This window comes from Balaenoptera musculus, chromosome 9 (genome assembly GCF_009873245.2).
Source record: "Balaenoptera musculus isolate JJ_BM4_2016_0621 chromosome 9, mBalMus1.pri.v3, whole genome shotgun sequence".
Classification (NCBI taxonomy): domain Eukaryota; kingdom Metazoa; phylum Chordata; class Mammalia; order Artiodactyla; family Balaenopteridae; genus Balaenoptera; species Balaenoptera musculus.
The window spans coordinates 97993273-98007902 of NC_045793.1; the positions used below are offsets into that span (position 1 = coordinate 97993273).

At 51.0% G+C, this 14630-nt stretch overlaps 1 protein-coding gene across 2 annotated transcripts in view; it reads right to left on the minus strand.

Moving 5' to 3' along the window:
* Nucleotides 1–9151, minus strand: part of GCK (glucokinase) — a 49904-nt gene extending 40753 nt beyond the window's left edge. Inside the window, exon 1 of one of the 2 annotated variants that reach the window (XM_036864423.1) lies at nt 7452–9151. In XM_036864423.1, coding sequence (XP_036720318.1) covers nt 7452–7496 — 45 coding nt within the window. In that variant the 5' untranslated portion in view covers nt 7497–9151. The remainder of the gene's footprint in view (nt 1–7451) is intronic. The other variant, XM_036864424.1, reaches the window with a different exon arrangement.
* Nucleotides 9152–14630: the final 5479 nt, after the last annotated feature.

Consider the following 14630-nt stretch of genomic DNA (forward strand, 5'->3'; position numbering starts at 1 on the left):
CGGAAGGGTGGGTTCTCTGGCACGGTCTGCCCGCACACCTGGCCCTTCGTCCCCCTTACCCCGCAGGACCGCTCTGGTTCTGGGTACACGCTCTGGCCTTCGTGGCCTCTGCAGCCCCGCTCCCCCAGTGCCCCTCCCAATCACCTCCCTTCGGTCTAGCACATGGCTGGGCTGTCAGCACCTGGCAATTCCCGCTGGTTCCAGCAGCTGGTGGGACCCCCGGCACCCAGGTCGGCGTCCGGAAGCTGCCCTGCTCTTGATCACCGCTCCCTTCCCATCCTCGCACCTGCTCTTCACATGATAGGGGAGCCTACGGGAGGCTCAGAGCCCAAGCACCCTGGCCCACCCCAGCCCTCAGGACGGGACCTTCTGGCATCAATGGCCGGAGGAGGGTGAGCCAGACTGGCTTTCTCCGGGGTCAGGGAGAGGCCTGGGCCAGGAGCTCAAGTCTCGTGGAGAGGAGAGCCCAAGACCCAAAGAGAGAAAATGCGAACACGTGTCCGAAAAGCAAAAAAGACAAAAAAAAGACCATCTGAATCAGGGGGAAGTGGTCCATATTCTGGGGTGGAAGGTTCATCTCTCCCCAAGTCAAAACCCCCATGGTGCTTTTTATGAAACTTGACAACTGGCTTTAAACTTCACTGAGAAAGGGGAGGCAGGAGCTGGCACCACAGCCGTATCTGAAACGTGAGTGGCTGCAGTGAGGGATTCCTTGGAGCAGAAGTAAACAAACAGAAATGGACCCTCATCAGGCACATGTACTTGCTGGAACTTAGTCCCATAAAGCTGGCTTCTCTAAACAGCTCCATGGCCTGTACACAAACTGGTCACCAGGAAACGGCTGCTCTTTCAGAAACAAAGGAATAGAATACATGGCGCAAGAGAGGAGATGGTGGTGGTCAGACGACCAGGGGCCTTGGTGGATGCCAAGAAGCTTCCCGGGAGGCCCCTGGAGGCTGAGGAGGGAAGTGGCCTGGGAGAGGAGGGCGTGGGCCCAGCAGGGAGTCCTGTGCTGAGCAGAGCAGGGGTGCCGAGGAGGGGCCCGAGGGGACTCCAGTCTGGGAGGAACCTGGGCAGGGGGCAGACCCAGCCCTGAGGGGGTGATGTGGGAGGCAGCAGGCTTGGGGGGGGGCGAGGGGGCCTCTTCTCAATGTGCACCCAGCCCGAGACAGAGAGAGGGACAGAGACACAGAGAAACAGCGAGAGACATACACAGAGACACAGTGACAGCAAGAGACACACACAGAGATGAAGAGACAGAGAGACAGACCAAGAGAGACACAGAAAGAGAGGGAAAGAAAAAGAGGCAGAAATAGACAGAGAGAGAGATAGGGAGATAGAGACACACACACAGAGACGCAGAGACCGAGACAGAGAGACAGGAGAAGGAGAGAGACAGAGAAACAGAGAGAGAGACAGAGAAACAGAGAGAGATACAGAGGAAGAGCTGCGTCCTCCTGAGGATCAGCGTCCGCCCACGAGAAGCGAAGTGAGATGAAGGCGGAGGGGCCGGGCCAGGCTAGGCCTGACCCTCTGTCGCAGGGATGGGGGGACATGGGGAACACGCCTGGGCTGTCCCCAAAGGCTGCAGCGCAGCCCACAGCGGGGGCCCCAGAACCTTCCCTGGAGGGCCTCCCTTGAATGCAGCTCTCACCTCTCTTGCCTCAGGTGGCTGGAGGGCAGCTCTGCAGAAATCGGGGAGGCGGCCGAGAGCACTCTGTGCCTCTCCCCCGCTCCCACCCTCCGGTCCTGCTGCTGCAGGAGCAGGCGTGGGCCTGGCTGGGTCTGCACTGCGTCTCACTGCCGGGTCCCCTTGGCCTGCTCCTGACCCGAGAAGCCGCAGACGATGACGCCTCTCCGGAGCACGGTCATGCTGGGGACTTTAACGCTCTTCCTGAGGCGCCTGGACCCTGAGGCCTGGGACGCAGGCCGCTTGCTCAGCCCTCCTGGGGCAGTCTCTGCTCCACGGCCTCCCAGCCCAGCCCTGTCACGGAACCGCAGCAACAACGTCTCACACTGCTCAGAGCCAGCAGCTCCTGGCCGAGAGGGGCCCATGGCAGGCAGGCATAGCCCCGGCCCCTGCTGCTGAATCCACACCAGCCACGGGGAGCCTGGTTCCCCCCACATTCAGGGTCTTATCACCGCTCTGTCAGTGGGGCCATCTGCTCCTCCCTGCGTAGGCCCCCTTCCCAGAACACCTGCTTGGGGGCCACCTGGAGCTTCGCGTCCTCCTGAGCATCTGGCAGTAGCAAGGTCTCCAAGGGGCCTGGGGGGAGGGGCATCTCTCCTGCTGGGGCCCCAGATCCGCTGGGACAAGTCCTGCCAGGGAACCTGGATAAGCATGCCTGCCAAGTGATGCAGACTCACCCCATCTCTGAGCCTTCTCCTTCAGCAGCAAAGTGCCCAGGGCAGCTGAGGGGGGCTGAATGGAGGGAGGTCAGTGCCCCCTATGCCTCTCACCCCCACCCCTCATGCTATAGACTGAATTGTGTTCCCCCAAATTCATAGGTCGAAGCCCTAACCCCCAGTGTATGGTGTCAGGAGGTGGGGCCTTTGGGAAGTGCTTAGGGTTAGATGAGGGCATGAGGGTAGAGCCCCCACAAGAGGAAGAGATCAGAATGCTCTCCCTCCCCCCCGCAACTATGTGAAGACACAGCAGGAAGGCAGCTGTCTGCAAGCCAGGAAGGGAGCCCTCCCCAGAATCCGACCATGATGTCACCCTGATCTCAGACTTCCAGTGTCCAGAACTGTGAGGAAGCAATGTCTGCTGGTTAAGTCACCCAGTCCACAGTATTTTGTTATGGCAGCCGGGCAGACTAAGACACCTGGAGTGTTACCTTCCCAGCTTTCCTCCTGAAAAGTGCTCCCCAAACCCACCACACAAAGCAAACTGTACGGGCTCTGGAGCCCCCATCGCTCCCGCCCACCAGCAGAAGGGCGCAAATGAGGGAGGGGGAAGAATAGACCAGGACCTTCCAGGAAGAATAGGCCAGGACCTCGGCCTTGTGTCCTGTGAATGCCTGTGGACGCCTGCTGACCTTCCAACACGCCCCTGCCGCACACGGCTCGGCAGACCCCTGAGCCCAGGACCCAGTTTCAGGTCTCCTAGAAGTTGTGCCATCAAGAGATAGAACTCCATAGCAACGTAAATGTCCACGGACAGATGACCGGATAAAGAAGACGTGGTACATATATACACTGGAATATTACTCAGCCACAAAAAAGAACGAAATAATGCCATTTGCAGCAACATGGATGGACCTAGAGATTATCATACTAAGTGAAGTAAGTCAGAGAGAGAAAAACAAATATCTTATGATATCACTTATATGTGGAATCCAAAAAAAAAAATGGTACAAATGAACTTATTTACAAAACAGAAATAGACTCACAGGCATAAAAAACAAACTTATGGTTACCAAAGGGAAAAGGGAGGGAGGGATAAATTAGGAATTTGGGATTAACAGATACACACTGCTATATATAAAATAGATAAACAACAAGGACCTACTGTATAGCACAGGGAACTATATTTCATATGTTGTAATAACCGATAATGGAAAAGAATCTAAAAAAGGATATATGTATCTGAATCACTTTGCTGTATACCTGAAACACTGAAAATTAACTATACTTCATTAAAAAAATTTTTTTAAAGAAAAAGATGATATTTTTAACCCATTTACAGATGATTAAACTATGGGGGAAAAAAGAGAGATTTCCATGCCAAGGGAATGACTCAGTGGTGGGGTTCCACAGCCACAGTCTGGAGGGGAGGGGAAGCAGCATCAGTAGGAGCGGGCCTCCCCCAAGGAGCTCTAGAAAAACCATGTAAGAAGCTGCCATCCCCACGGGGAAGCCACTGAAAACGGTACTGAGGCCACACACTCTTGCAGATTATAGGGGGATGACCACAGGTGATCCGACAGGTCACAGAGGCAAGATGAACCAGAGAAACAGAAAGGGCAAAACCAGGACTACCCTGGTGGCGCAGTGGTTAAGCACCCGCCTGCCAATGCAGGGGACACGGGTTCGAGCCCTAGTCCGGGAAGATCCCACATGCTGTGGAGCAACTAAGCCCGTGCGCCACAACTACTGAGCCTGCGCTCTAGAGCCTGCGAGCCACAACTACTGAGCCCATGTGCCACAACTACTGAAGCCCGTGTGCCTAGAGCCCATGCTCTGCAACAAAGAGAAGCCACCACAATGAGAAGCCCGCGCACCGCATCGAAGAGTGGCCCCCGGCTCGCTGCAACTAGAGAAAGCCCGCGCGCAGCAGCGAAGACCCGACACAGCCAAAAATAAATAAATAAATAAATAAATTTAAAAAAAAAAAAAAGAGCGAGCAAAACCAGCAGCACTTCAGTTCCCTCCAAAGCAACCTGAAGGTTCTCCTCCTGGGAGCCTGCAGTGGATACAGCCCCAGCTGACCACTCCAGGCTACATGCTGGCTTGGGGTGGGTGTATCACTTCTGGGGATGCAGGGCTGGACCTGGGTGGGCCTGGCAGCAAAACCTCAGATCCTTAGGATGGCCCTGAAACCAAGCTGAAGCGCCCCCGCCCCGCTCCCCCAGCCCCCAGACAAGAGGTGGGTCCTCTGGGCAGCTAGGACAGACGGGAGGAGCGTGGACGTCGCAACCCCACGCCTCCCTTGTCTGGCCCTGGCACCTTGCTAACTGGCACTCTAAGGGCAGCCGGCACAGGCTTAAGACAAGCGAAAAAAATCAGTAATACTCAGGCCCTCTTTCTTTAGAAATTTGGCATTTTGCTCGTCGTAACTTTTTGCATTGATTTTGATTCTTTAGAATTTGAATTAGAATATTATTTATCTTGATGACTGACGGTTTTGGTACCCCCTAAGGCATGTGCCAGAGGCGGTGCCTCCCTCTCCTCTCTGCCCTGACAAGGCTGTCAGTGAAACACGCCCCCTCCCCCACCAGCAATCTGGAACCAGCCTGGCTGCTGAACTGGGGCCAGCACGCCGCACGTGTGGAACAGAAATGGTTTACCGCGTGGAGCATTGTGTCCCTGGGACAAACGAGAAGGGGGCGTGGGCCAGCCCCAGTCTGACGTGGTGGGCTCCCCACACCAGCTCCCCACGGCGAGCCACAGGCCCCACCTCTCACTGTCGCCACGCCAGCTCTCTGCTTGTGCCAAAGACCCCGCCTCCCTTCTCCCCAGCTGGCCTCCACGGCCCCCTCGCGCAGGATTTCTCATCCAAACTCCGGCCATCGCCCCAGGAACCAGCAGACGCGGGCTTCCTGCTGCCTGCAGCTGCGGGCACCCTGACCCAGGCTGGTTGTTTTTCTCCCAACATCATTAGCTCTGCCAGGAGCAGAACGAGCCCAGTGTTTATGCTGACCTCGTCATTTCACAGAAGAAGGAGAAGAAAAGACATGTGAGGAGGAAACCATGCCAAGGGGACTGGACGTGGGCCCTCTCCTCTGCCCCCCCCGCCCCGCCCGGCTCAGGGGAGCAGGCAGCCTCTTCGCTCTGCCCTGGCACCAGCCCTGGCTCCGCTCGCACACAGGGCTGGCTCAGAGGATGTCTGGATTTTTCTTTGCTTTGGAAAAAGTAACTGCTCTCCAATCCTCACCAGGAGCAACGGCCCTGAGGCTTCTTAGGAAGAGATTCCTGCAGGGAAGCGCAGGCACCTGAGACCTTTCATGATGTCTGTTGAGTCTTGCCTCATGCCTGGGCAGTTGGTTCTGCCACCAAGATCCCAGGCCCCAGGCCCCCCAGCTGGGGCTCTAAACTCCCCAGACCCTCTACCCAACAGAGGTCACCTCCCGGGTCTCCTGGCAGCCTGTGACTTCCAGGTCACAGGGCCGGAGTCTGGAGCAGAAGGGAGAGGACCTGGTCTGCCCAACAAAGTCAGTGCCTCAGCTGGACAGCTACATGTAAAAGAATGAAATTAGAACACTCCCTAACACCATACACAAAAATAAACTCAACATGGATTAAAGGTCTAAATGTTAAGGCCAGACACCATCAAACTCTTAGAGGAAAACATAGGCAGAACACTCTATGACATAAATCACAGCAAGATCCTTTTTGACCCACCTCCTAGAGAAATGGAAATAAAAACAAAAATAAACAAATAGGACCTAATGAAACTTAAAAGCTTTTGTACAGCAAAGGAAACCATAAACAAGACCAAAAGACAACCCTCAGAATGGGAGAAAATATTTGCAAACGAAGCAACTGACAAAGGATTAATCTCCAAAATTTACAAGCAGCTCACGAAGCTCAATATCAAAAACACAAACAACCTAATCCAAAAATGGGCAGAAGACCTAAATAGACATTTCTCCAAAGAAGATATACAGATTGCCAACAAACACATGAAAGAATGCTCAACATCATTAATCATTAGAGAAATGCAAATCAAAACTACAATGAGATATCATCTCACACCGTCAGAATGGCCATCATCAAAAAATCTACAAACAATAAATGCTGGAGAGGGTGTGGAGAAAAGGGAACACTCTTGCACTGTTGGTAGGAATGTAAATGGATACAGCCACTATGGAGAACAGTATGGAGGTTCCTTAAAAAACTAAAAATAGAACTACCATACGACCCAGCAATCCCACTACTGGGCATATACCCTGAGAAAACCATAATTCAAAAAGAGTCATGTACCAAAATGTTCGTTGCAGCTCTATTTACACTAGCCAGGACATGGAAGCAACCTAAGTGTCCATCGACAGATGAATGGATAAAGAAGATGTGGCACATATATACTATGGAATATTACTCAGCCATAAAAAGAAATGAAATTGAGTTATTTGTAGTGAGGTGGATGGACCTAGAGTCTGTCATACAGAGTGAAGTAAGTCAGAAAGAGAAAAACAAATATAGTATGCTAACACATATATATGGAATGTAAGAAAAAAAAAAAAAAGGTCACAAAGAACCTAGTGGCAAGACGGGAATAAAGACACAGACCTACTAGAGAATGGACTTGAGGGTATGGGGAGGGGGAAAGGTAAGCTGTGACAAAATGAGAGAGTGGCATGGACATATATACACTACCAAACGTAAAATAGATAGCTAGTGGGAAGCAGCCACATAGCACAGGGAGATCAGCTCGGTGCTTTGTGACCACCTAGAGGGGTGGGATAGGGAGGGTGGGAGGGAGGGAAATGCAAGAGGGAAGAGATATGGGAACATATGTATATGTATAACTGATTCACTTTGCTATAAAGCAGAAACTAACACACCATTGCAAAGCAATTATACTCCAATAAAGATGTTAAAAAATAAAAATAAAATAAAATCATTACCAAAGTCAATGCCTCATAATTCACTCCCAGCAGGTCGTCCCTAAAGCACCTGCACATACAATCAGATACTGAGGCACAAACACTTGGTCAAGTTAAACAAACCACTGAATACAGGAACGAGTAAGAAGCACTTCTAGAAAACCGAATGCAGCAGAGAGCTACCTTTTCCTTCTTGGCGATCTCCATCCTGGCTCTGTCATCCAGCATTTGTACCGCAGCCCGCCCGGGGGAGCTGGAACCCCTCAGTGTCCCCCAACGGGCTTCCAAGGCAGAAATATCCCCAGGCTTCTCCCAACCAAGGGTCACGGCCAGCCCGAGTGTCTGGTAGAATATGGTCCACCTTCTGGCTGGCTTCTGGCTTGAGGTTCAATCACAGAGTTTCCTCCTTTTCATTGTTCTCCAGCAAGCCTGCCAGCCTTCTCTTCTGGGTCCCAGTCGGGACCCTTCCCCACTGAGGCCTTGTCAGGCCAGATATGGTCGAGGCAGGGCCATTGCTGGGCTCCAGAGCTGGTCAGCACTGGTCAGCTTTCTCTCCGGGCTGTGCTGAGCTGTGACGGCGTGGTATTCTCTAGACAGACTCAGCAGAAAAGGTCCTCCTTCCTCCTGTGGCTGGGGGACAGCTTTTGAGTAATTAAGCTGTGGGCGACTGGTTCTTTTCTCACACCCCAACCTGCTTCCCTGAGGCTCAGTCACGGCCCAACACTTCCTGCTCTGACCAGGTGTGGAGTGGGGAATTCTCCTGCCAGGGCTTTCTGCGCTCCCGCGAGGGCCCACGCTGCCATGGCAACCAGGAACAGGCCTCTGCGCTCACACCCTCCAGCCTCTGCAGGGCTGACCATCCTGTCATTAGAGCTGCCATGCAGAAAACTGGGGCTGATGGCAAAAGGCCTCCATCCCCATCACCATAGCGACAGCCCAATCGCCTTATCACCGCAGGCTTTGCCACTTTGCCACTTCCAGTTCCCAGGGCAGGGTCACAGGGTCTTCCAAATTCATGTCCTAAGGAGGAGAGGCCCCCTTGAGTCTGGGAACCAGAAGAGAGGGAGCAGGTGGCTTAGCCAATGGCATTGCCACTCGTGCCCAGGCCACCCTCAGGCTTTGGTCACTGCCTTCCCTGACTACCATCTGGAAATATGAGCTCTGCTGGGATCCAGCAGAGGGAGAAAGAAGGAGTGGCCAGTGAGACCTCTCCAAATGGATACGCTGAAATATTTTTAAACCAATTTCGTATTGATGGTCATCTGGGCAGTTTCCATTTTCCCCTGTTATAAATCTTGGCCTTTTACCAGGGTCAACACGTGCATGTGTTTCTTCTGGATGCTTCCTAGAGGCTGAATTGCTAGGTCCAATGCTGGGCACATTTTATGATTGTGCAGACAGGACTACATTGGCCCCTTCAAATGGCTTCACCAATTAATCCTTCCAGCGTCATTAGGAGTTTGACACCATGCTGGGCAGTCCTTGAGATGATGAATCTTTATAACTTTTGCTTATCTGTCATCTCATTGTCATTTGAATTGCAAAGTGCTGGACACCTTTTCATATGTTTATGGTTATTTGTATTCCTTTTCCTAAGGATGATTTGTTTATATTACTTAACTGTTTTGTTATTGAATTGTCTTCTACTTTTCAATTTGTATAAACTATTTTTATATTCCATCCATAATATCTATTAATCCTTTTCTTGTTGAATATGCTGTATTACCTATTGCTAAACAGATGGCTTGATCAATGGTGTCTTTTAACACACAAAAGTATTTCTTTTTTATGAATTTGTCTTGCTTTCTTTTTTTGAAGCTCGTGTCTTGTTAAGAAAAGCATTTCTGGGGGCTTCCCTGGTGGCACAGTGGTTGGGAGTCTGCCTGCCAGTGCAGGGGACACGGGTTCGAGCCCTAGTCCTGGAGGATCCCACAGGCCGCGGAGCAACTAAGCCCGTGCGCCATAACTACTGAGCCCGCACGCCACAAGTACTGAAGGCCGCGTGCCTACAGCCCGTGCTCCGCAACAAGAGAAGTCACTGCAATGAGAAGCCCGTGCACCGCAACGAAGAGTAGCCCCCGCTCGCCGCAACTAGAGAAAGCCCGCGTGCAGCAACGAAGACCCAACGCAGCCAAAAATAAATAAATAAATAAAATAATTTTTTAAAAAAGAAAAGGATTTCCCACCCAAAATTAGAAAAATGTTCTCCCACATTTCCTTGTAATATTTTTCTGATATTTAAAAAATGTTCAGCACTTTCGCCCCTCTGGAATTTGCTTGTGTATAGTATGAGGTAGGAGTCTAACGTTTGTTGGCTATCTTTTCCCCACTGATTTGTATTGATAACTGCACCACAGTTTATGCTCCATTATTGTATTTCTCTGTTGTGAGGGAACGGCTCTGCTCTGGTCACCTTGCAGGTGTCCTCAAAGGCCACCAGGCCAAGTCTGGGACCACAGCTAACCTGAGCCTATCAGAACACTCCGTGATGCTCCAGGAACTGAGGCTGGACTTGTGAGGAGCTGCTCTGAGGCCACCGCACACTCTCTTCCACATCTGCCCAGGAGGCATCAGGCGGGTTTCCCCGCATCCCTGGTTCCCAGATGTGGGGCTTTCTGTCCCTGCCCCCGGGGTGCAGCTGCCATCTAGAATGGGCTCCCAGCCAGAGGTGATGCCTTGCGGTGACTTGAGGTGCAGGCATCCAGCTCTCTTTGGTTGGGTGGCATCCTTTCTGGTGCATGGGACAAAGATGGGAAGTGGCACATTTGGGTGCTTTTTCTTTCTTTCCTTGTTTCCTTCCTCCTTCCTTCCTTCCTTTCTTTCCTTCCTTCTTCCCTTCCTTCTTTCCTTTTCTCTTTCTCTCTCTCTTTTCTTTCTTTTTATTTTGCTGCCTCTGTCAGCAACAGACTGTCAGAATGTAAAAGTGGCTCTTGGTACTCTGCCTGCCTTGGCCTCAGCTCTGTCTATGAGCTGGATGTCTCTCTGTCCATTCCTGTAGATACTGCATTCTTTCAGTTGGCACTTTTCAGTTTTTTGATATCTGGTGGGAAGGGATCCCTTCCTTTTATTTTCCTACAATATTTTCTTTACCATAAGGCTTTTATCTTTCATATAAATCTTAGAATCTACACTTCCCATTGCACTAAAATAATGCTGTTGATAATTTCATTGGAAAGGCATTGAATTTGTGGATTTGGGGATCCATTTTAGACAACAGACATCTTTATAATGCCAAGTCTTCTCATTCAGAAATGTAGCCAGTTGCCCTGTTTGTTCAGGTCTTCTTTTATGCCCTTCAGGTGAGCGTCATTATTTTTTTCTTATAGGTCGTATATATTTCTTATTAGATTTATTCCTAAAGAAAGGAAATATATTTATATGGAGGAGAAATTGTCATTATAATTATACTGATTAAAACATTTATGATTCACAAAGTACTTTTGTATTCATTCTGTCATTTGATCAGACAGTCTTGGGGCAGTAGGCAGGGCTGGTATTATTTTTACCACTTTCAAATGAGTTCATTGAGACTGGGGATGTTGAAGGATTGGGCTGCAAAGGCTCACCATCCCCCAAGGACAGGGGCCAAGGCAGTCCTCATGCAGAAGTCCCAGGTCCTGCTGCACAGCCCTGTGGCCTCCCTGGCCACAGATGACTGGAATGTCACCTGATCCAAGGGCAGCCACACTGCACACAGGTCAGAGCCTTGGGAGTGACCTCACAGGAGACATTTACCCAACAGAGACTACCTGAAACAATAGGTGATCTTATGGGGGCCTCAAAGTGGCAGAATCTCTGAACATTCAAGTCTCCATAGGAAAGTCCTGCATCTTCCTCCCTGGGGTGAGGCAGAGGATGGTACATTCCTGGCGGAAGTATCTGTGGTGCAGGAGGGAGGGAGCCTCTTCAGGGCTCCCCTTGCTTCCTCCCCCCCCCCCGACCCCTGCAGCTCTGGGACCTTGTGCTTCAGCCCCTCACTCTGCTAAGCCCCCATCACCCCGCCTCTCCCCAATTTAAACCTGCCTACCCTGGTTAGCCTCTTACTTTTTGCCGTTCTCCTCCTGCCCTCTTTGTGTCATTCTAGTGGAGTTCATATAAACATATGTATTTCATCTTCTATGTTTAAGCAGAAGTTTGTACCGATACTGTTTGGGGTTCGCTCACCTTTTTAATCTGGGCAAATCCCATTGCTTCTCCCAAGTGTCAAACACAAAGTCCTGGGCTTTGCTCTAATTGGATGGCCTACTCTGCCACTGTGGGGAGAAGGTCTGCATTGATTGGCTGAGACGTGGGTCAGGTGCCCATCTGTAGACCAATCTCTGAGGCAATAGGGATGGGACTATGTTGATTGGCTCAGACTTCCTGGCACGCATGTGGGAACAGGGATTGTGGGGCTGGAATGGGCTGGGGAGGGGACTCTGTCGCTTGCACTTTCAGATTCTTAGTCGTGACTTTTCCTTTACGATGACTCCCATCCTGCTTTCTGCTCTCAGAGGTCCTGGGGACCAGGCTGCTGTGAGGCCCAGACTCCTCTTTCATGGTGGCCGGCTCTGCCCCTCTCCCAGGGCCTCTGCCTGCCCCACTTACCCCCTTCCTATTCTGCAGACTTTCTCCCACCTTCTGTGCAGGGCAGCACCACAGGAGTAAGGGTGCCTCAGATCAAGTCACCTGCCTAAGTGACCATGTATCCAGAGTGGGCTACACATCCATCCCTAGATCCGGAGCAGGGGAGGGGTTCCTGATGGTACAAATACAGCTCCTGGGAAGCCCCTGAAGGACAGGCAGTTCTGAGGGTGCCTGTCCTTCTATTTCAGGGAGCTCCCAGCTGCCTCCTGTCTTCCTTGGCTGTGATCTCTTCCTGCCCAGTGCCTCCAGGTAAATCTTACAGTATACCCGGTCCTCTCCTGCTCTGTCATCTTCTGGTCCCTCTCTGCTGGTGGCAGAGCCATGTCTGTGCCTGTCTTCCCTGTGGCCTGGAGAACCGAGTGGGAGCACAGGACACGTGGGTAAGCAGCGGTGGTAGCGAGCAGCCTTCCTGGGGGCTGGGTCTGCTAGTAGACCCCGGTTGATGGCATCAAGTCCGTGCTCCTTAGACTTGGTGAACTACTAAGAAGGTATAGGGGAGGAATAATTCTCCTCTGCCCTCTTTGGCTCTCCAGCTGGGCCTAGGAACTAAACTGACATTAACAGGAGAAAAGCATACAGGTTTTACTTAAATTTTTACCTGTACAGAGGCGCCTTCAGGAGAGAATGAAGATCCAAAGAAGTGACCAGAGAAAAAGCTTTTATACTTTAAAAAAAAAAACAATAAGTTTGTGAAGAATTGACAGGACAGCGGGGTTGGGGGTCGGGAGAGTAAACTGCGGAGAAGTGACTAAGGAAAATGAGGGTTGGTTCAAAATAATCAGTATGTCAAAGCAACATATTTAAGGTGACATGCTCTGAACTCCTTTGGAGGCCTGACCACATTGGTGGCCCCTTTCAGGGCCCCTTTCCTGGGTAGGCTATGGAGGCTGGCGTTAGGCTTAGAGTGAAAACAGCCCTGCTGCCCTGGCCTTGACTGGCCGGACAAGGGGGTACGGGGACCGAGGCCACTGAATGGCTGGTTTTCCCCTGGGCTGGGCCTCCTGGAGTGTGCCCCCCAGCCAGCTTTCATCCAGCTCCCTAGAGGGTTCCACTGTGCCGCTACATCGAGCGCCTTCTGGGAGCTGAGCAAAGCCTCGAAGGTGGGTGGGTGGCTGCCTGCCTTGCCCAGTGGGGGCGAACTTAGAGAGCCTCAGCCATTTGTCATGGGCAGCCTTGTTCCAGTTCTGTCTGCAGGGCCCAGCAAACGAGGGGGGCCAGGACTCGAGAGAAATGTGCCATCCCCACAAGTGTGGGTGCCGCATGCGTGATGTCAGCGCCCTGCCCTACAATCTTTTCTATCCCCATAATTGCAGACTTACAGGACAGCTGCAAGAACAGTACAGGGAAACTCCTGGATACCCTTCGTCCTGACTCTTTAAATTTACCACATTTGCTTTACCCTCCATATGTATTATAGATCTGAACCCTTTAAGAGCATGTTTCAGACAGGATGTCCTTTTACCCCTGAGTACTTGGGTGTATTTCCTAAACACAAAGAATTCACTTACATAACCACAACACCATGAGCAAAATCAAGAAATTAAAACAGATACAATACTAATCTGCAATCTATAGACCTTCCTCAGATTTCAGCCTACCATCAAATCTCCACTTCCCACAGCCAGCAGGACACCTGTAACCCACCATGACCTCTCCTCCTTTTTGTCATGAATGATAACAATACATGTAATCATCACTGTTGTTAAACATCTGCTATGACTAGGGCTTGGAACATAATGTCTTATCATTCCCAGCAACATGCTTACGGAAAGGGTATTTTTCCAGTTTTACAGATGAAAGAGAGAAAGAGACTCAGAGGAGTTAATGGTTTGTTCACTTTTGTGGTTTTGTGGTTTGTGGAAGTGCTGGGACTGAATCCAAGTTGGGTGACAGCTGGGGTGTTGGAGTGGAAGGTGGGCCTTGCTACTCAGTAAGATGGATGAGCTTGGGGAGTTGGTAACCACATAGGCCAAGCGAGGCTTTCTGGGGTGATGGAGGACAAGCAAGGCCAGAGAGGAGGGAGAGCGCTGCTAGAGCTGTGAAAGTTTGTTACGTGTTTTGGTGTTGACGTGTGCCTCTCAGGAGCAATTTCCTTAACCTGAATCTCAGTTTCTATGTCTGTAAGGTGGTAATAATATTTTCCTCTGTTTTTGTGAGGATTAAATGAGGACGCATATGGAAAAGCGCTTGGTGTAAGGGGAACTTCAAGACAATTACTATTATGTGTCACGTGAATACATTTAAATCTATTCCAACCCAACACTGTCCTCCTGATTCCTCCTTTTGTACGACTTTTAGTGGCAAAGGAAAAGGGACTTTGAGAACTGTCTTCAGAAATGGCTCTCAACCGCCCCCTAGAGGTCAACTATGTCAGCGCAGTCAGGATGGGGCTGCACTAACAGCTCTCCACCATCCCGTGACACTGGCCTGGCGTTGGCCAAAGTCTGTTCTTAACGTTTAGTACCAAACTGGAGGGGATATGGGAAAGCTCTCTCCACCCTCTGCACTTGGAAATAGCCAGGGAAGAGGGCCGGTGAGGAAGGTGCTGAGTGAAAGCAGGTGGTGGGAACTTCCTTCAGCCACAGGAGTATTTAGAGCAATGGTTCTCTAAGCCACTGCTCCCCAGGGTGCATTTGGCAATGTCCAGAGACATTTTTGTATTTTTATTTTTATTTATTTGTTTGTTTATTTTTGGCCACACGGATGCAGGATCTTAGTTCCCGACCAGGGATCGAA